Source organism: Hipposideros armiger, unplaced genomic scaffold (genome assembly GCF_001890085.2).
Source record: "Hipposideros armiger isolate ML-2016 unplaced genomic scaffold, ASM189008v1 scaffold_619, whole genome shotgun sequence".
In the NCBI taxonomy this organism is placed as follows: domain Eukaryota; kingdom Metazoa; phylum Chordata; class Mammalia; order Chiroptera; family Hipposideridae; genus Hipposideros; species Hipposideros armiger.
The window spans coordinates 596,941-616,429 of NW_017731969.1; the positions used below are offsets into that span (position 1 = coordinate 596,941).

Below are 19,489 nucleotides of genomic sequence, written 5' to 3' on the forward strand. Positions count from 1 at the left end.
CCTTTCTCTTTCTTTCGGTAAACCAGGTAGATAGATCCACAAACCCAGACCCCTTTCAACTTCCACCCAACTCTCTTCTCTAGAGAATTTCGATGTTGCCAAGCTTTGTTTTTGTAAGGGGCCTTTGTCCCTTCTCAGCTCTCCCTGTGCCTTTCCCTCCTGGTCAGCCACTTGGTTACTTTCTGGTACCACCTAGATTAGTGCTGAGGAAGGGGAGCTGTTGTTGCTTTGTCAGTTTCATCAGCAGGATTTGTTGAGAGAGGGCGGTGCCTGAGAAAGGGGACCTTGTTGGCCAGCAGTTAGCCGCGGCCCTAAAGGGAAGTTGGCTGTAGCTTCTCCTTAGAGAAAACACTTCCCAATAGACATCCAGCCAGTTTAGGGTTATCCATGTAGAGGCTCTTAAAACCAGTGGCTACTATTTGCCCAGTACTTTGTGCCTGCTCTCTTGTCAAGGGCTTGATCCACAGTATCCCCTTTAACCCTCACAACCCCTGGAGGTGGGTACTACTACAGTTATCCCATTCTGCAGATGAGATGACCAAGCCTGAGGCTACATGTACTGAGAACACATGTGAGGGAAGAGCAGAGCTGGTTGAGTTACTTGGTCTGCAGAAAAAAGCCAGATGCCCAAATCCATTGGCTGGAGGGTGGGGCCAGCCTACTTTGAAACATGGTAAAAGTACTGTTTTTGCCAGGCCCATGGTATGTGATGAACCCACCATGCTTCTTTGCCCTGTGGAATTGGCTGAATGGGCATTCCTACAATGGGTACCCAGATCTATTCTTTGACCCGAGAGGAGGAGCTGGCTGTCACCAGCTCTGCGAATGGAAACTTAAATGGCCTGGAAGCTTATAAGATCCAGGAGGTGCAAGGCAGATCTGACCCTAGGCAAAGCGTTGGCCTCTTCTCATTTCCTCCCAGGCTCCAGTTCCAAGTTGGTCTCCCAGTGTGGTTAGTTTACTATCCCTGGTCGCTGTGGCAGGCTGGCCCTGGTGCATCCCGGGACATTGCTCTGGGAATAGGTGGTCTCTGCCCAGGCCAGCGCTGCAGGGCTTCTTCTGCGTGCTGGTCTCGAGAGGGCTTGGCAGGTCTTGATTGAAATGATTAGCGCAGTGGGGCTTCCCCCACTTTTCTTGGGGGATTATGTCACAGTCTATTAAGCGTGCTCCCTCGGTATTTAATCCCGCTTTGACATGGATTTTGCAGGCAGCCTGTTAAGTGGCACCGTTTAAACCTGGTTGCTGTTTTGTGGAGACTGCCTTTGTACAGTTGTGTCAGTGTCCACAGGATTTGTACCCCTTGCCCCAGTTGGTTTGATTTTCTGTTGAACAGAGTCTGAAAATACACCCCGTATTCATGTGGGGACTGCATTTAGCTGGGACTCTCCAGTGTTTGCAGAGGGCACCCCCTCAGATGACCAGAGGTTAGCCCAGTGCTCTGAGAAGTTTGAGAGCAGGGTGTGGCCAGATGGCACTGAGAGTGCACAGTGGTCAGTCGAGTGTCACCATCCCAGTGTCCCCTCCGTTATCTCATTTCCTTTTATAAATCACCAGCAATTTTTAATCCTATTTATTTTTCGTCTCCCAACTCTAAGGAAACAAAATTTCATGTATTCACTACCCCTTTTGTAAAAAGCTTTATAAAAAGTGGTACAGTAGATTCTCACTGAGCCCAAATGTGCCTGAGGCTGTTAATATAGATGATGCAGAGAACCCCTCTTTAGCTGAAAGTCTTTGTGGGGTGGACCTGCCTTGGGAAATCTTTCAGAATGAAGGCTAATTCTTCTGCAGTCATTCTTTTTTTTTTTTTAGCTGAGCCATCCTGCCACCTGTTGGCAGCTCAGCTCGGGCCAGGACTCGAACCGCTGTTGCTCAGAGCTCGCACTCTTGAGCGAGCTCTTAACCATCTGAGCCGCTCGACTGGCCCTTCTGCAATCATTCTTGATGATGATGAAGGCTTTGGAGTTGCTTGGATGGTCTTTTGTGGTCCAGCCTCCAGGTGTTAGATGTACAGCAGCCTATGCCTTTATCCAAGCCACAGTGGGCAGCAGAAAGGGGATGGAGGCCTGAGCTGACCCTGGGCAAGACCTTCACCTGCCGTGCCCCAATGTCTTTGCCTGGGAGCAGGTGCAGATGAGAGAGTGGCTCAGCTGCTCTGGCCCTGTATCATGGAGGCTGCCTTGTGGACTGGCTTTCTTATAGCTTGTACCTTTTCCTATGAAGACAATGCAGAAAAGTAGGTGCTCAAGGACCCGGCACGGAGAACATGCTCAGAAATGTTTGTGGCATCAAGCAGTTGGTGGATGAGTGGTCTTCTCTTTCCCTTTCCCTCCTTACCGATCAGGAAGAACGATGCGCTTAGAGTTGGGAGTCAAGTCTGTTTTTGGTTTTTTCTGTGTTATCCCCTGGCTGTCTGACCTCCACAAGTCCCTTTACTACTCTCCCTTTAAATTGCTCGTGTCTGAAATAAGAGGGTTGGTGGCGTCCCACTGTCCTTTCCACTCTTACAGGCTACCCCTGCTTCCAGGAGAGTCTTTTGCTATTGGTGTTCTTGGGCTTTATTTCTTTCATCCGGGTTTCTGAGAGCCCAAGCGGTTCCTGTGCCACTGTGGTCCCATCCCTGCCCTGGGTTCTGCATTCTTGATGCCCATGCCGCTCTCAGCTTTTTCTTTCCCAGAGTCAAGTGTTGAGAGGGATGCTCTTTATAGCTTTTCTTTATGGAATACCAGCCTCTACCTCTCTGGTCTGTCTCTGGGCCTTCCCCAGCTCCATTGTGTCAGCCTGTCTAGTCTGCCTGTCTCTCCTGGTATTTTCCCTGAGGTGTGGCCACCTGGCTCGCCCACAGTATTCCCATCAGGGACACATGTCGTGTTTGCTCCAGTAACCACTGTCCCAGCGTCTTCCACAACTCCAGGCAGCCACACAGAATAACAGCTTCTCCCTCAGATTGGCTAGTGAGCTCACCAAAACCAGTTTCCCTAGTCAAGTGGTGCTTTTAGTGTGGGTGAGGCCATTCCAGCAGAGTTGCCTCTGTCTCATGAGAGCTTTGCTCAAGCCTCGCCTTGTTTTGTGGGCCTCGCCCGAGCCGGAAGGTGCCTCACATGTCAGGAATGTGCCTTCTCCAAAGTTCTAGTTTACTGGGAGTCTTCCTGTGGGGCTGGCCCAAGACAATCTGCTTTTACAAGGAAACAACACGAGGTGCACGTCGGTCACCTCTCTGTATTGTTTCCTTTGAAACATCAGAGTTTTGTGTCCTGCATTTTGTGTTTGAGAGCTGCCCGTGACCTCTGCTGGGGTATCAGTGGGGCTGGACCATTTGGGTTTTAAGTGGACCCGACCCCTTTGAATTGGGAATGAGTGTTAATAGAAAGGCTCCTCTTGAAGGTCTTGACGTTTGGGGAATAGCACCAAGGCGGACAAAGGGAGTGATGCTAATGAAAGGGCTGTGAAGGATCCTCAGAGAAGTGGTCAGTTTGTGGTTTCTCCACAAAGCCTGCTAGAGCCTTCTGGGGCTCCAGCCGGCTCGCCTGCTGAGCTGCTTCCCACACTGACCCCAGGCCCGTCTTAGCAGCTGAGGCTTTTTCTGCCTAGATTAGTTCCCTTTGTTAGCCTTTTGGGACATGGGTTCATTATGTTACTCTTTATGTTATCTTCGTTCTTTGTTTGAGTCCCAGTTAATTGACAAGGAAGGCATTTTTTTTAAACCCTCACACATACTTTTCCATGGTCGTGCATGTGGAACTTTGGGAGCATTTTACAATTTGTATTTATTTTTTTTAAACCAGCTTCTGTACTTGTGAAAACTGTGTCTGTGGGTTTGGCTAAAAAACTGGGTTCTTTTCCCAGCTGCTCCTTTCTTAACCCTATTTATCCCCTCACCCCCACCCCGCCCCACAGATATTTAGATATTTAGAGTGTCTTATTGGCAGCATCTGTCATGTTTGGAGAGTGCTTTTATTTTTTAAAGTACTGGGGATTGGGTGATGTGGGGGAGTCGACAAAGTCAGGAAATCTTGGCTGGGGAGCCCAGAGGTAAGGCAAGTTAGGTGGGAAAAGGTGGTCAGCAGCAGGTGGGAGTCTGACCCTTTCTGCAGATGCACTCTGACAGCTGTCATGTGAGGACCTCAAGAGGGGCCTGGGGCCCTTCCTTCTACCCTTTTCCCTTTGTCTAGCTGCTTCCAGCCCAGAGCTGTGGAGCTGAGGGTGTGGGTCAGACCTCAGAATCTGGGGACCGGAGCCTGTTCACTAGTGATTCTTAGGGGCTTTTGAAAAATACCTTCAGTGTCCTCAGGTCTGCCTGTGGGTTGGGTCCAGGAGTCTGCGGGCCCATCCCTGGTTCAGAACCATGGCCCTCTCTCCGCTGTCCACAGACACCACCACCAGCTGACAGGACACATCCATAGGGCTGGGGCTGAGCAGGTGACCCCAGGCCATTGCATACCGCTGTGTTCTCTGGGAGGGATGCTAGTCCCTGTTCCCTGAGAGAAGCAGCGTCTGTGGTCAAGTGAATTTCAGAAGTGCTCTGAGGCCAATTTGTAAAGGTTTCTTGACTGTAGGTCTTCTGGGAACTTCTCTTATGGTGTTAAGCATTGTAAATCCCCAAGATGGGGATTCCCTCAATTCATTTAACAACAGAACCTCACCACTTTTCTTCTTCTTAGAACTCTAGTCTTAGGGAACACTGGGAAATACTGCTCCAATGGCGTCAGTCCCTGTCCCTTCCCCCAGCCCCCAGCCCCCACCCAGGTTAGCAGGGATCAGATGCAGCCCTTTTGGGGGGAGTACGAGGGGTGGGATGGGAGGCAGTGGTCCCATGGTCTTCCACGGCCTCTCACAGGGGTTACAGATCTCATTCACAGCAGTCGGGCCCTCCGTTCCTGTCAGCCTTGGCCTGCCCAGAGCCCTCAGAGGTTTCCTCTCAAACCCATGTTCATGTTGGCTTTGGGATTGGTTTGTAGGGAAGATGGTGAGTTGGAAGAAGGTGAACTGGAAGATGATGGGGCCGAGGAGACCCAGGACACCTCCGGAGGGCCCGAGAGGAGCCGGAAAGAAAAGGGGGAGAAGCACCACAGCGATTCGGACGAGGAGAAGTCTCACAGGAGGCTGAAGCGGAAGCGGAAGAAAGAGCGGGAGAAGGAGAAGAGGAGGTCAAAGAAGAGGAGGAAATCCAAGCACAAGGTAGGTCCAGAGTAGGGCTACCGCTGCCTGGCTGAGAGCTCTAGGGCCTGAGCTTATCTTGTCAGGCCAGAGGGCACTCTTAATAGTGGTGTTTTTTCCTTCTCCAAATTGGATAAAGACATTTTTTAAAAGAGTTTGTAGCTCATGCTCCACTGCCACTAAATGCCCGTAGGTGAGGTGTTTCACACAGAGCCCTTCCGGCACATTCCAGCAGTGCTTGTACTGGGGCTGACTGCCAGAGTGGCCGCCTGCAGCACATTCGCCAAGTCCACTTCCTCTGTCATTTCAGCGCCATGCTTCTTCTAGCGATGACTTCTCTGACTTCTCTGATGACTCGGATTTCAGCCCGAGCGAGAAGGGGCACCGCAAGTACACAAGAGAGTACAGCCCCCCATACGCACCGGTGAGTAATTGCTTGTTGGAGCCCCCACGCAGTAAAACTGCCTATGTTTACTGAGCCTGAGCACTTGCCATGTGCTGGGTGCTCTTTCGTGGCACTTTACACAGATTTTAATCCTGCAAGATTAGGTACTGTTTTCACCCTTCTTTGACAGGTGAGGAAACTGAGCCTCAGAAAACTTCAGCCAGGTTACACAGCTCTCAGGTGCAGGGACTGATCCCTATAAGCCATGTCTTAAAGTTTTTCTGTGCCACCTCTTCCCATGGCCTTAGCAGGATTCAGTATGTCCCCTGTTCCCAAGAAAGATGCTGATGTATCTCTGTCATAGATGACTATTTCCCACTGTTGCGAAGTGACCTTTTGTGGGAAATTGGCAAGAGAATCAAATGGTTGCAGAAGTAAATGGATAATTTGAATGGAGTCAGAAGTTAAATATTTATCCTATTATATCTCTGACCTTAAGCATAAATTTAAATTATTTGTTCAGTTTGTATACTTCCCCCCACCCTGCCAATTAATTGTAAGAAAAAAAACATCAACATTGATTTTCAGGTTTTTCTTTGTTTTGTTTTTAATTGGGGAATTGGAGGAGGGGGACAGTGTTGGGGAATTGAGGGGGACCACCCAAGTTGTTGTTCTTCAGTCTTAGTTGTGGAGGGTGCCAGTCGCCATCTGGCTGCCCGTTGCCATCTGGCTGCCCATTGGCAGCTTGTGACCTCTAAGCTTAAGGTGCCGAGTTCAGTCTTAGTTGTGGGCAGGCTTAGCCCACCATCAAACAGGCAACCTTGTTAGGAGCATGTGCTTTCACCAGCTGATCCATCCTGCCACCTGTTGGCAGCTCAGCGGCAGCTCAGCTCGGGTGCAGCGTCACTGGCCCATGTGGGACTTGAACTAGCGGCCCTTTTGCTCAGAGCTTGCACTCTTAAGCTAACTCTTAACCAACTGAGCCACTCGGCCAGCCCTTGGGTTTGTTTATTTTTAGCAATCCAAAGTTTTAATCAGATTTTCAAGTTTTGATTAAAAATGTTTTTAAAGCTAGTAGCTCTTAAAGATGTCCCACACATGCCTGTGACTCAGCATCATCCATCAACTAACGGATAATTTATTGTCAGATAGTATAATTGACATTGATCTAACATAGTCAGAGTTGAGACCTGAGGAAGGCAGGGAAGGGAAGGAATGCCACACGCTTGGGTTGGGAACTAGGTGTTGAGGCATTTTAAGACCTGCTAAAGTAGTTGTGTGTGTCTGTGTATCTATGTTTTGTATTTTCTGGGTTTTTTGTTTGTTTTGTTTTGTTTAAAGATTTTTATTGGGGAATTGGGGGAAGGGGAACAGACAAGTTGCTATCTGTTTGTTCTTCAGTCTAGTTGTGGAGGACTTTGCTTCACTGGCCCAAGTTGGCACCATCATTGCGCTCTTCCTGGGCGAGGCAGATCAGTCACGGGCTTCTGGACGGCCGCTCACTGTGGCTGCTGGCCGCTCACGCTGGCTGCTGGCTACGCACGGTAGCCCGTGGCAACCCACTGCCACAGGGGCTGCAGCCTACGCCATCGCAGGTGACTCACGGCAGCCCAGCTCCAGGTTGAGCTGTTGTTCAGCATCTTAGCTGTGGAGGGCAGTGTCACTGGCCCTCATATGTGGGATCTGAACCGGGGCCCTCTGGCATCCCAAGCCAGCTCTTAACCAATGCGCCACTCGGCTGGCTCTATTTTCTCTTTTTTTAATAATGAGTGTGGGTTTTTAAAAAAAAATTAGTAGACTATTTTTTAGAGCCGTTTTAGGTTTATGGAAAATTGAGCAGATGATATAGCTCCCTACCAGCCCTACCCTGTTTCTCCTGTTACTAACATCTTGCATTAGTGTGGTACATTTACTGTAATTGATGAGCCAATATTAACACATTATTATTAGAGTCTATACTTTACATTAGGGTTTTACAGTTCTTTGGGTTTTGACAAATGCATAAAGCTATGTATTCATCATATACTATCATATAAAATAGTTTCAATTCCCTAAAAATCCCCTCTGCCTTACCTACTCAGCCCTCCCTCCCCCCTGAGCCCCTAGCAACCACCAGTCTTTACTGTCCCTATAGTTTTGTCTTTTCCAGAATGTCATAGAGTTAGGCTTATACAGTATATAGCCTTTTCAAATTGGCTTTTTTCTCTTACAAATATGCATTTTCAGTTACTCAGGCTCTTTTCATAGCTCATTTCTTCTAATTGCTGAATAATAAATACTCCATGGTTGGGTGTACCACAGTTTATCCATTCACTGCCGAAAGGATATCTTGGGGGCTTCCATTTATATATGTTTAACTTCATCCAGTATTTCTTGGCATTAGCACACTTTGGAAAGCATCATTTAAAACGGCTTTCTGCTTTGGTTACCAAGAAGGTTATTAATTGAATTCCAAAGCCCCAGGAAAATTTTAACCAAGGATCACCCTTCTTGCCTACCAGGCCCCCTCCCCAAATGAGATTGCTCTATATCCCTAGGAAATAGCTCCCTTCTCTTCCCTCTGTGGTTCTTCAGGGATTGTGGGGTCTGTTTCTCAATTTTCTTTCAAGCTGTGGCCCTTTCTGCAGAATAGAAACATCTGGGCCCGCTGCCCGGGTCTCAGGTAGAAACCAGTTCCCAGAGTGGCTGCTCCAGGGGCAGCAGAGACACCCAGACAGATGTGTCAGTTCAGGGAACAGGGCATCTTGGTCTGGACCTGAGGCCCTGGGGCCAACTCACCCTTCTGTCCCTGTCAGTCCCACCAGCAGTACCCCCCGTCGCACACCACGTCTCTGCCCAAGAAGTCCTACTCTAAGATGGACAGCAAAGGCTACGGCATGTATGAAGACTACGAGAATGAGCAGTATGGGGAGTATGAGGGCGACGAGGAAGAGGACATGGGCAAGGAGGACTACGATGACTTCACCAAAGAGCTGAACCAGTACCGGCGCGCCAAGGAGGGCAGTGGCCGGGGCCGAGGTGAGACCTGGTGCCAGGGGCTGAGGCTATAGTGCAGAGTGAGATAGACCTGGTTGACCCAGTGCTGACGGAACCTCAAGCCCAGAAGAAGAGACAGGCAGTCATGTAGGGCAGAGTTAAGTATAGAAGGAGAGGACAGGGAGCTGCATATGCAAGGTTCGGGGGACCAGAGTTAGCCACCTGAGAAGAGGGTCCAGTACTGAGGCTGTGGTTGGGGTGGAGCCAGGCTGATGTGAGGCAGGGGGAAGGCCAGCATGGCTAAAGGTGGTTTTTTAAATTCACTTCCTGGTCAGCAGTGAACAGAGAGAAGGGAAAGCTTCTCTCACATCTGGGCCAAGGTAACTGACAGCTGGCTGTCCCCACACTCAGAAGCCTCCTCCCCCATCCCCCAAGCTCACATCACCTGACAAGGTGTGACTGCAGCTCCTGGGACTGCCACACCTCTGAACCTTGAACCTGTGGCAGTTAGGATAGTGGGGGAGGACAGAGCACCACAGACCCAGCCTGGCCAGTGAGATTTCCCAGCCCAAGAGGGCTTCCAGAACCTTCCAACTCAGCAGTTCTTAGTCCTGCCTAACACCTGGCTTGATATTTAAGTGGCTGTTCGTTCCTTCTTGCCTTCAGCATTCATTCTTGGACACCTCCCTTGGTCAGACCCTGCTCGTTGGGGAGATTCTAGACTAGTACTGTCCAACAGAAGTATAATGCAAGCCACCATGTACTTTAAAATTTTCTGGTAGTCACATTAAAAAAGTAAAACGAAACAGATGGAATTAGTTTTAACGATATCTTATCAACCTAATACAGCCAAAGTCTTATTTCAACATGTAATCAAAATAGAAAGATGTGGTATTTTACTCTCTTTCTCTCTTTCCCCTAAGTCTTTGAAATCCAGGTGTGCTTTCCACCTACAGCATCTCTTAGATTAGTCAGCCATGTTTCGGGTGCTCAGTAGCCGCTGGCCACTGTGTTGGACATTGTGACTTTCAGTGTAGTGAGTGCGGTGGCAGTCATGTGTCCACAGCGCTGAGGCACCCCCATTGAGGGGATCAGAGGACCATTAGTCACCCAGAGGAGCTGGGAAGGCTTCTTGGAGGAGGAAGAGGGGGAGGAGGAGGAGGATGAACTGATTGACCTTGGGCAAACAATGGGTTAACTAACGTCTTTCTTGCTGGTGGGTCTACTGCTTCTCCTGCTCAGGCGCTTACTTTCTGAATCACTGTGCAGGCAGCCGAGGCCGTGGCAGGGGCTACCGGGGCCGAGGAAGCCGCGGAGGGTCTCGAGGCCGAGGCATGGGCAGGGGCAGCCGAGGCAGGGGCAGAGGCTCCATGGGAGACCACCCAGAGGACGAAGACGACTTCTATGAGGACGAGATGGATGTAAGGTTTTCCCCAGCCCGAGGATTAGAGGGGTGGCTAGTAGACTGCAAGTGCTGTTGGAGGTGGCCTGTAAGACTAAGGTGGAAAGAAAGCATCAGATGGCAGATTTATGTGTTAAAAATGTTCGGGTATTGTTTTGTCATCAAGGAAACGATTATATGGTTCAAATTAGAAAGGTACCAAAGGGTGATCTGTGAAAATTGCATCTTCCTCCCACTGGTGTCTCAGCAACTTAGTTCCCATTCTTGACACATTTCTAGACACATTTTAGGCCTTTGCAGTCAGGTGCTTATTTATTCTTCTCCCCCGCCCCGCACACACTTGCATGCTCTCTCGAGGAGAGCTACCACACTCCCGGTTCTGTTCCTGCCTGAGACTTTTCCTTGCCTTCTTTGTTATGGCCTCACAGCTGTGCATTATGTAGAGGCGCCCTAATGGGTTTGCCCAGGGAGTGGGAGTTTTAAGAATGAAGAACACACAGAAAGGATTAGGACCACCCACCGCTCAGGCTGGGGCTATGAGGAGGGGGCACGGTGGCGGCAGGCCCTGGGTTGCTCACCTGCCCTTCTGAGTCTTGTGGTCCCAAAACAAAAAGGCAAAGGGGGCAGAGTGTATAGTTGGGGACAGTGTTGATTGTTTCCCGTGGGACACTCCTCCTTTCCTTCCTTCTGGAATTACAGTATGGAGAAAGTGAGGAACCAATGGGAGATGAGGATTATGATGACTATTCCAAGGAGCTGAACCAGTACCGCCGGTCCAAGGATGGCCGAGGACGAGGTAGGCAGGGGGCCCAGGAGGTGACGAATTGGTGGGGCTCCTGCTGGCAGCAGTGGGAGTTGGGTCCTAGGGAGAGGCAGCGGTTCACACCATTTCTTCCCTCTGCAGGATTAAGTCGAGGCCGGGGCCGGGGTTCCCGAGGTCGAGGCAAAGGGATGGGCCGGGGCCGCGGTAGAGGCGGCAGCCGAGGAGGGATGAACAAGGGTGGAATGAACGACGACGATGACTTCTATGACGATGACATGGGCGTGAGTTAACTCTTCATTCTGATCTCATGTGTTTAACTGGAGCTCCTCCTTGGATTTTTTTCCCTTTAATAAGTTGTCTTCTGAGGCTGACCCTGTCTCCCTGCTCCCAGCAGCCAGTCCCATAGGGCCAATCAGCACTACTCATCTTTCAGGGGGTATGTGCTGCTGGTGAGACCCTGTTTTTTAAAACCACGCCTGGGGCTGGCCAAGTGGCTCAGTTGATTAAGAGCTCACTCAAGAGTTTGAGCTCTGAGCAACAGCGGTTTGATTCCCGGCCCGAGCTGAGCAGCCACTGAGCTGCCAACAGGTGGCAGGATGGCTCAGCTTAAAAATAAATAAATAAAACCATGCCTGTGTAGTCACCCGTAAGGAGTCTCTAAGGTTAGAAGGTTCTAGCTGACCCACCCAGCTAGCCCTGGGGAGGTTCACAGGGAGGCACGTGCCTTAGCCTCTGGGAGGTGGACGTGTTCCCACACAGGTGTGTGCTGCTCGAGTTTTCATTGCCAACAGCTCCAAGTACCGGGGCTTTTCTCATCCGAGTGCCAGCACTCCATCCCGTGGGGCTCAGACCCCCGCATGACTCCAATGTTGGGTGTAACCTGCTGGTCACTGCTCTGTATGTGAAGACACTTAGGTCACCTCCGCCAGCCAATTCCTGTCACTCTGTTCTCTCAGGGACCATCTTTGCCTGGCCCGCATAGGGTCCTCCCACCCTCCCTTTTCATTCCCCTTCACATTCATACTCTGTATTTCTAACAGGATGGTGGTGGGAGCTACCGGAGGAGTGACCATGACAAGCCCCACCAGCAGTCTGACAAGAAAGGCAAAGTCATCTGCAAATATTTCGTGGAGGGGCGGTGCACATGGGTAAGGGGCCAGGCAAAGGACCTGGGTGCCGGAGTCGTGCAGTAGCCACCCAGAGGACACATGGGCTGCTAGGAGTGGTCTAGAGGCGACACTAACTGGGAACAGGGCTTGGGTGGGGGAGGAGATGCCTGTGGGGCCTGGAAGACACAGTTTTCTTCTCAGGGGGACTGACATGCCAGAGCAAGATGACACATATGGGGTTTTTTGGTTTGAGGGGGGTTTTTTGGCCAAAATTTTCAACTAATTCATATGACCTGAAATGTAGTGTTAGGATTGAAAAGATGTCACATTCTGGTTACGTTAATGTTGGAGAGGGAATTACTAAGATATCCATAGAAAAGGGGATGGGGGGGCACCAGACTAGCCTTGAATTTCACAGCAGAGTTTGATGCCAGAAAATGGACCAATGACCACAGACTTCAGACAGAAACAACTGTAACCCAATGTTTGTTCAGTTAGCCAGCTTTTTATTCAAATTTAATGACAGTGGACAGAATTGGTAAACATATGCCCAGAGAATATGTATTTTAAACAAATCTGTGTATGTATATAAAATATACCTTATTACAGTCACAATTCATATTATGTTTAGAAACTTGCAATACATATAAACAAAGAAAAATGAGTAGCACAGCCATTCCTGAGGGTGAGGGGAAATGAGTATAGAACAATTTCTATCTTTAGGTCACCTCGGTGTTAATTTGTTTGGATTGTATTCAACTGCAAATAATGGAAAATGCAACTCCACTGGCTTAAAAACTTAGATGTTTATCCCTCACGACAGAATCTGGGGGTGGGTAGACAGTACAGGATTGGTGCAGTGGTTATTGGCACCCTGGGGTATCCAAGCTCCTTTCTGCTTTTTATTCTGCCATCCTTAAGCATATGGCTTTTGCCCTCATGGTAGCACAATGGCTGCTGTGCCTCCAGGCATCACATCTAAGGGCTAAGAGGAAGAAAAATGGGTGGGTGGAATTTTTAAAAAATTGAAGCTGTGTTTTGTTCTCCCTGGGGTCTTTTGCTTACATCTATGGCTGGAACTTTAAGGGAGGCTGGGGAATAAAGCTTTTTTGGCTGGGCACATTCTTACCCAAGCAACATTGGGGTTCTGTTAGGAAGGAAGACACATGAGACTGGATACTGGCTGTCATACAGCAAACAGTGGAAAACAGTAGCTAATAGAAAGAAGGGAAGGAAAGAGGAGGGAAGGGTTAGAAAGAAGCAGTGAAAGGGAATGGAATAGATATTGGAGGGAGATACGGGCCTGTGAGAGAGCAGGAAGTGCACATCTTGTCAGAAGTATAAAGTTGGTGGGAAACCAGCCCTTTCCCAGGGGGGAATTCGTTCTGTCGTTGGTCCCTCTGTGCTTCAGCGGTGACGAGTAGTGTTTTCCTTTGCAGACAGGAGTAAGCAAGGGCTTATCGTGCCCCCACCTGACCTTTCCATTGCTTTCCTTCCAGGGAGACCACTGTAATTTTAGCCATGACATCGAGCTACCAAAGAAGCGAGAACTGTGCAAGTTTTACATCACCGGATTTTGTGCCAGAGCCGAGAACTGCCCCTATATGCATGATATCCTTTGATGCCCACATTTGATCTAATGCGGGCAAAACTTCTTTTCTCCTTACTGGTAATAACAGCTGACCTCCACTGCACTTCCCATCTCTTTGTGCCAGTGCTGTGTCAAGAGCTCTCTGCATCTCCATCTCATTTAACCCTCACATCTGTCCTGTGGCAGACCTGCTGTTCCCATTCTGCAGATGATAAACTGAGGCACACATGCTATTTATATATGTTCTCTTCATGTATATATATACTTTTGAGACCAGCCTATACCATTGCCTGTTATCCTTCTGAGACTTTTCCAACTGGCTGTGTAACTTTGGGCAAATCATTGAACTTTCCTATTCCTGTTGAGTAATGAGCCGAGGTCCAACCCCAAGGCTAGCATGGTGGGGTGGGACAGCACTCAGGAGCAGGAGTTTTGAGAAACGGTGTCATCTTGGGTCTGCTGTTAACGCACTGTGCAAACCTGAGCCAAGTCACTTCACCTCTCTGGGCTTTCCTCATCTTCAAAGCAGGGGTTTGGATTCTGCCCGGGGGTGGGTTCCATGAGATGAAGCATTTGCCTTAATTTGCCATGAACGTGATTTCCCGTGTAAGCTGTACCACACAACTGGCAACTGCATCAATGGAGACGACTGCATGTTCTCCCATGACCCTCTGACCGAGGAAACGAGAGAGCTTTTGGATAAGGTAACGTCCGGGGCTAATGTCGCCATAGCTGACGGAAACCAGGAAGTGCCCCTTCCACTGACTTGGCATTGCAGCCCGCCTGACTGGCCTCTTTGCAGGACCAGATTTCCCAGTTGCATTGACCTGGAGGAAATGGGATTTTGTTCTTTTCTACAGGGAGAGTTGAGGTGGTCACATCTATGTATTAATTCCAGCCAGGGCAGTGTTCACTGGGGCGGCTACATAAAAAGAATATTGCCTGGTATGTCTCCAGTCATACCTTGTAATTTCTAGCTGTCTTTTAGAGAGAGCCCACCATACACACAGAAGAGAGCAGACTTGGGATGGGTTATATTTTGATGGAAATGTCCAATGTTTCCTTCCAAGTCTTAAGGATTCAATTATGCAGTAGAAAAAGTACAAGGAAAATAGAGGTTGGTGGGAGACTTCTTCCCTTGGGTGAAATGTCAGGCCTTCCTCACTCACCAGGTGATATTTGAAACTCATCCTAGTATCTGTTGTTCTCCCTGAGCGGTCACTAGAACTTTGGGGCCCCATCGTCCTGTCCTTGGTTTCCTAACCCATCCAAGGGAATGGAAAGCAAGAGAACGTCTGCCCCTCATTGGCAGATGAGTGTGGAAAGTTGGAAAAAGTTCTCTTTCCAGGCCATTTGGGGAGCCTAATACTTCAGGACTAGGGGTTTGTCATCAGTAGATAGCTAGAGTTTGTGAGTTGTAATATTTCACAGGATAAGTAGTAGGAAAAGCCATGGCAGCTTCATTTCTCGTGAGGAACTGAACAATATCTGACTGAGGACTGCCCCCTGCTGGAAGCTCAGAGTTGGCATTCTAGACCAGTGCTGTCCATAAGAACACATTGGGCCTACCTGTTTAAGTTTTTTTGCTATCCACCTAGTTATACAGTACAATCGATAATTGGACAATTTATATCACCTGGGCAAAGAAATATCAAAAGGGGTTATAAAGTGGCCAGTCTTGGAAGTCAAGAGCTATCACATGTTTAATTATAAATTTTCTGGGGGAGAGACTAAAAAAAAGTAAAAAGAAACCGATTGAAATTAATTTTCACAATGTATCTTAGCCCTATTAATAGAGCCATGTCCAAAAATATCATGTCCCTACACAGCGTCTGAGGAAGGACTGTTTGGCTGGTTTGGGCTCAGCTTTTCTGGTGGGAACTCTGGTTTTTCTCATGTGTTTACATGTCTCTTACGTGTCCTGGGCTCTAATGTGATTCAGCCCGGCTTCGAGGCAGCATGCAAGACCCAGGGTGGGAGTCCTTGTCAGGACATTGTGTGGTCCAAGCGAGGGGTAAGAGAGGCTGAGTCCTGGAATGGGAGGAGGTGCTCTCTAGTCTACCAACAGGCTGTGAGGTAAGACTCTTGTCCAGCGTGAACGGGAGACGGAAGCCCTGACTGCAGGGCATGGCTGAGACGCTGAAGTGTGGAGTGCAGGCAGGCAGCCCCAGGTGATCAGAGGTCAGAAAGAGGAGGAGGAGGCCCAACTCACCAGGGATTGGTGATACCCTCGCAGAGCAGCGGTTCTCAACCTGTGGGTCGCGACCCCTTTGGGGGTCGAACGACCCTTTCACAGGAGTTGCTTAAGACCATCGGAAAACAAAAAGATATTTACAATACGATTCATAACAGTAGCAAAATTACAGTTATAGAGTAGCAACGAAAATAATTTTATGGTTGGTGGTCACCACAACATGAGGAACTGTATTAAGGGGTCGCGGCATTAGGAAGGTTGAGAACCGCTGCTCACAGAGGTTGTCCTGTGGGTGAGAGCTTCCGCCATGAGTTAGCCACGAGTTCACTAAGTGCTCACAGTGTTGAGAGCTGCTCATAGCTGGTGAATGGCAGGGAGATGATCACCACAACCTCAGCCCCACAGCTGGTAGTCTGATGGACAAGAGGGTGTTGGCTGGGTGCATGCATGCTGAGTGGTACAGAGAAGTGCGGCATATTCACAACGGGTAGATCTAGTCTGGGGAGGGCAGGGAGGCCATCAGGAGGCTGGTGTCAGGAGACCTGAAGGAAGAATAGGCGCCAGGCAGGGGAGGCAGTATGGCAAGGAGGGAATGAATGGGGCATTCTGGGTGGGAGCTGGGAGGCAAAGGGAGAGGGCACATTCACTGGCTGGACTGTGGCGCCCTTCCACATGCGCAGAGGAGGTTGTGGTCAAGTTTGTTCCTTTTTAATGAGCTGTGACCTCATTAGGTTTCATCTTACCCCTGAGGGCACTGAGTTACCATTGAAAGGACCTAGCAGTGCAGGGCTGTGGCCCGTCTTTGTGACTGAAGGTTGACCAGACAGGAAGCTGGGGCATGGCAGGATGGAGGGCGGGGGTGAGGACGAAGGTGAGCCATTCAGGAGGTCCAGGCAGCAGCTCCATGCCAGTGTTTGGGTGTGGAGACAAGAGAAGGAAGGAGTCTTTGATAATGCCCCAGGTTCTGGATGGTGTGGAGCGGAGCTTACGCTTACTAATGAGGTGTGACCAGGTGGAAGTGGTACCTGTGGCTCTGGCCAGAGAGATGAGTGTAGGAGCCCCACCCCCAAATCACAAGAACTGAAGGTGTGGAGGTGGGCAGGACCTTGGGGCCAGGTTGAGGAGAGGTGGTGTGCAGGGGAGAGCCACCAATGAGGAACCAGCAAAGTCGGCCAGTCAAAGCCTTCATTCCTTTACACTTTGCCCGTTCCTCACCCCCCCTTCTCTAGAGTCCATGGGATGCAGAGATACGTACGTTTGTTTCCCTTGCTCATTTATCTACCAAATGTGCTGAGTTGCTGCCAGGCACTGTCCTGGGTACTGGGGACACCGTGATGAGGAGACAGGATCCAGTCATCAGGCAGGTCCTGATCACATACCAGGATCCCCTGATAGGAGAAAGAATGTGCAGAGTCCAGAGGTTTTTGAAACAGGCTGACATTCCAGGGAGTTTACTGAGGAGTTGACACTCTGCCAGCCCCTAGGTGAGTGGCAGGCAGGAAGTAAAGAGTGAGGGAGGCTTGTGCCCGCAGGGGACACAGCATGAGCAGCAGCTGCACACTTGGTTGAGGAAGTGAAAGGGGCCAGCTTGCTGGGAGGGAGGGAAGTGAGCAGAACGTGGGGGCTGTGAAGCAGACAGGGCCTATGGGCTGGGGCTGCAGCCTGTCCCCCAGCCCCCCACTGTGAGCGCTGAAAGACACCATGAGGTTCCCGGTTCTCCCCAGCATGGCTAGTCTCAGGCAGTGTTTCCCACACTGTAACGGGCACATGTTAAAATATGGATCCGGTTCAGGGTCTTCTGTGCTGCCAGTCCACGCACAGATCATACCTTGAGTAGCAGGGCTCAAAGGGACAGATGTCTTCCACTGATCAGCTTTCCAAGTTTTCTATCCCCCTCAAAGCCATATTCTTCTTGGACCTTACTGTCCCTGGGTCCAGATACTGCTGCTGATCAGAGAGAGAGAGAAGAGCTGAGAACTGCTTGATACCCGCCAGGAGGCCCTGCCTGTGCCACCTGCACCCCCTCCGTCCCTGGGTGGAGGGGCAGGAGGAGTTGAATGGGACAGAGCATCTCAGAGCCGAGACCCATGTTAGGACCCTGTGCCAAGGTCCCCAAGATGACCCAGGCCCAGGTGCGACAATTTGCTGGGGGACTCCCAGGATCAAACGTGTAGTCATCCTCATGGCTGTGATTTTACTGTGAAAGGACAAAGCAGAATCAGCAAAGGGAAAGGATGGGGTTGTGGGGACAAAGGCTGGGGAAACCAGGTACCAGCTTCCAAGACTCCTCATCCTGTGGAATCAACACAGGACACACTTAACTCCTCCAGTGTGGAATGTTTTCTACCAGGGGCGCACATTAGCTCTCAGTGCCCAGGGTTTGTATTGGGGGCTGGTCATGGAGGCAGCCTCTGCTTGGCACGTGCCAAAATTCCAGACTTCCAGAAGGAAAGGGGGGTGTTCAACAGAAAGCGCATTATTTGTACATAACAGTTCAGGTGCAGGTGGTCTTCCTTATCAGTCAGGGAATGCTGGAAACCTTCCCGAAACCCAGGTTCCCAGACACCAGCTGAAGACTAGCATTGCAAGGCCTCCCAAGAGCAGTCAGGTCTGCTGTGTTAACTTTTCTGCACAGGATCCTAACTGGTGAGACATTCTGCTTGAATCCAGACTTTGAAATTATTCATGTACTGGTATCAGGCCCTATGCCGGGCTCTGGGGTAAATCAGGGCAGAAAACAGTCCTGTCCTCATGGACTTGACAGTTATTGGGCGAGCCTACAGCAGACAAGGATACAACTAAATAAGTAATCTTCCAGAGTTTGGGCAGTGCTTTGAAGGCAGCTGACAGTGTTCCAGTAATGAATGCAGGAGACCAGGATAGTCACTCTGAGTTGACCTTTAATAAGAGACTCCCACATTTGGGGGACGCAGAGCCACATAGTTAGGATTAGAGGGAGAAACAAATGCTTGAGGAGAAGCCTGGCCCAGAGCAGGGCCCTGCAGGGGGAGGGCTTGGCTGCCGGCAGCCTGAATTGGGCTGGGTGCTCAGGGTCCAGCAGTCCGGGGCACTGTGCAAGGAAACAAAGCCGCCAGGGTGCTGCGCAGCCCTCCCCAGACCCCTAGCCTTGCTGTCAGGCCCTGTGAGTCAGGGTAAGGAGTGAGTTTAATTGTAAGTGCAATGAAAGGCCCTTCAAATCCAAACAGGACAGTGGAATATTAACCAGCCACAGAATAGATGACATGCTACAGCATAGATGAACCTTGAAAACATCATGCTGAGTGAAAGAAGCCAGACACAAACGGGCCCATATTGTATGATTCGTTTATAGGAAATGTTCAGAATAGACAAACCTATATATAGAGAAAGCAGATTCGTGGGGGTGGGGGGGAATGGGAGTGACTGTTAATGGGTGTGGGTTGGTTTTTGGGTGATAGACAAGTTCTAGAACTAGACAGAGGTGGTGGTTGGACAGCATCACAAATACACTTAATGCCATTGAATTATGCACTTTAAAATGGTAAAGTAGTACATTTTATGTTACATGTACTTTGCTGCAAAACAGGAGTGGCTCCCCCTACCCGCTGGTCACAGAGTTGGTGCAGCAGTGATGTAGGGCGGTGAGTCTGGTGCCAAAGAGGCTTTGTGGTCACTGGCCTTGTCCTGTAAGAGCCGCAGGGGCCTTGTGATTTAGTTTTCCTCAGTAAACTCAGCTCTGAACACTGGGCCGGTCCATCCAACTGGACTCTGTCCTGACTGTCACTCCCTGTCCTTCCCACCCACAGATGTTGGCTGATGATGCAGAAGCAGGTGCTGAGGATGAGAAGGAAGTCGAAGAACTGAAGAAGCAGGGCATCAACCCCCTGCCCAAACCACCCCCTGGCGTGGGCCTCCTGCCCACCCCGCCTCGGC

The 19,489-nt window shown here is 50.0% G+C and overlaps 1 protein-coding gene across 1 annotated transcript in view; it reads left to right on the forward strand.

Annotated features, from left to right (window-relative positions):
* Positions 1 to 19,489, forward strand: part of ZC3H4 (zinc finger CCCH-type containing 4) — a 41,805-nt gene that overhangs the window by 13,393 nt on the left and 8,923 nt on the right. Inside the window, exons 3-12 of the mRNA XM_019625213.1 lie at positions 4,959 to 5,178; positions 5,468 to 5,581; positions 8,338 to 8,560; positions 9,788 to 9,939; positions 10,620 to 10,716; positions 10,825 to 10,964; positions 11,724 to 11,831; positions 13,292 to 13,403; positions 13,978 to 14,087; positions 19,363 to 19,487. Coding sequence (XP_019480758.1) covers positions 4,959 to 5,178; positions 5,468 to 5,581; positions 8,338 to 8,560; positions 9,788 to 9,939; positions 10,620 to 10,716; positions 10,825 to 10,964; positions 11,724 to 11,831; positions 13,292 to 13,403; positions 13,978 to 14,087; positions 19,363 to 19,487 — 1,401 coding nt within the window. The remainder of the gene's footprint in view (positions 1 to 4,958; positions 5,179 to 5,467; positions 5,582 to 8,337; positions 8,561 to 9,787; positions 9,940 to 10,619; positions 10,717 to 10,824; positions 10,965 to 11,723; positions 11,832 to 13,291; positions 13,404 to 13,977; positions 14,088 to 19,362; positions 19,488 to 19,489) is intronic.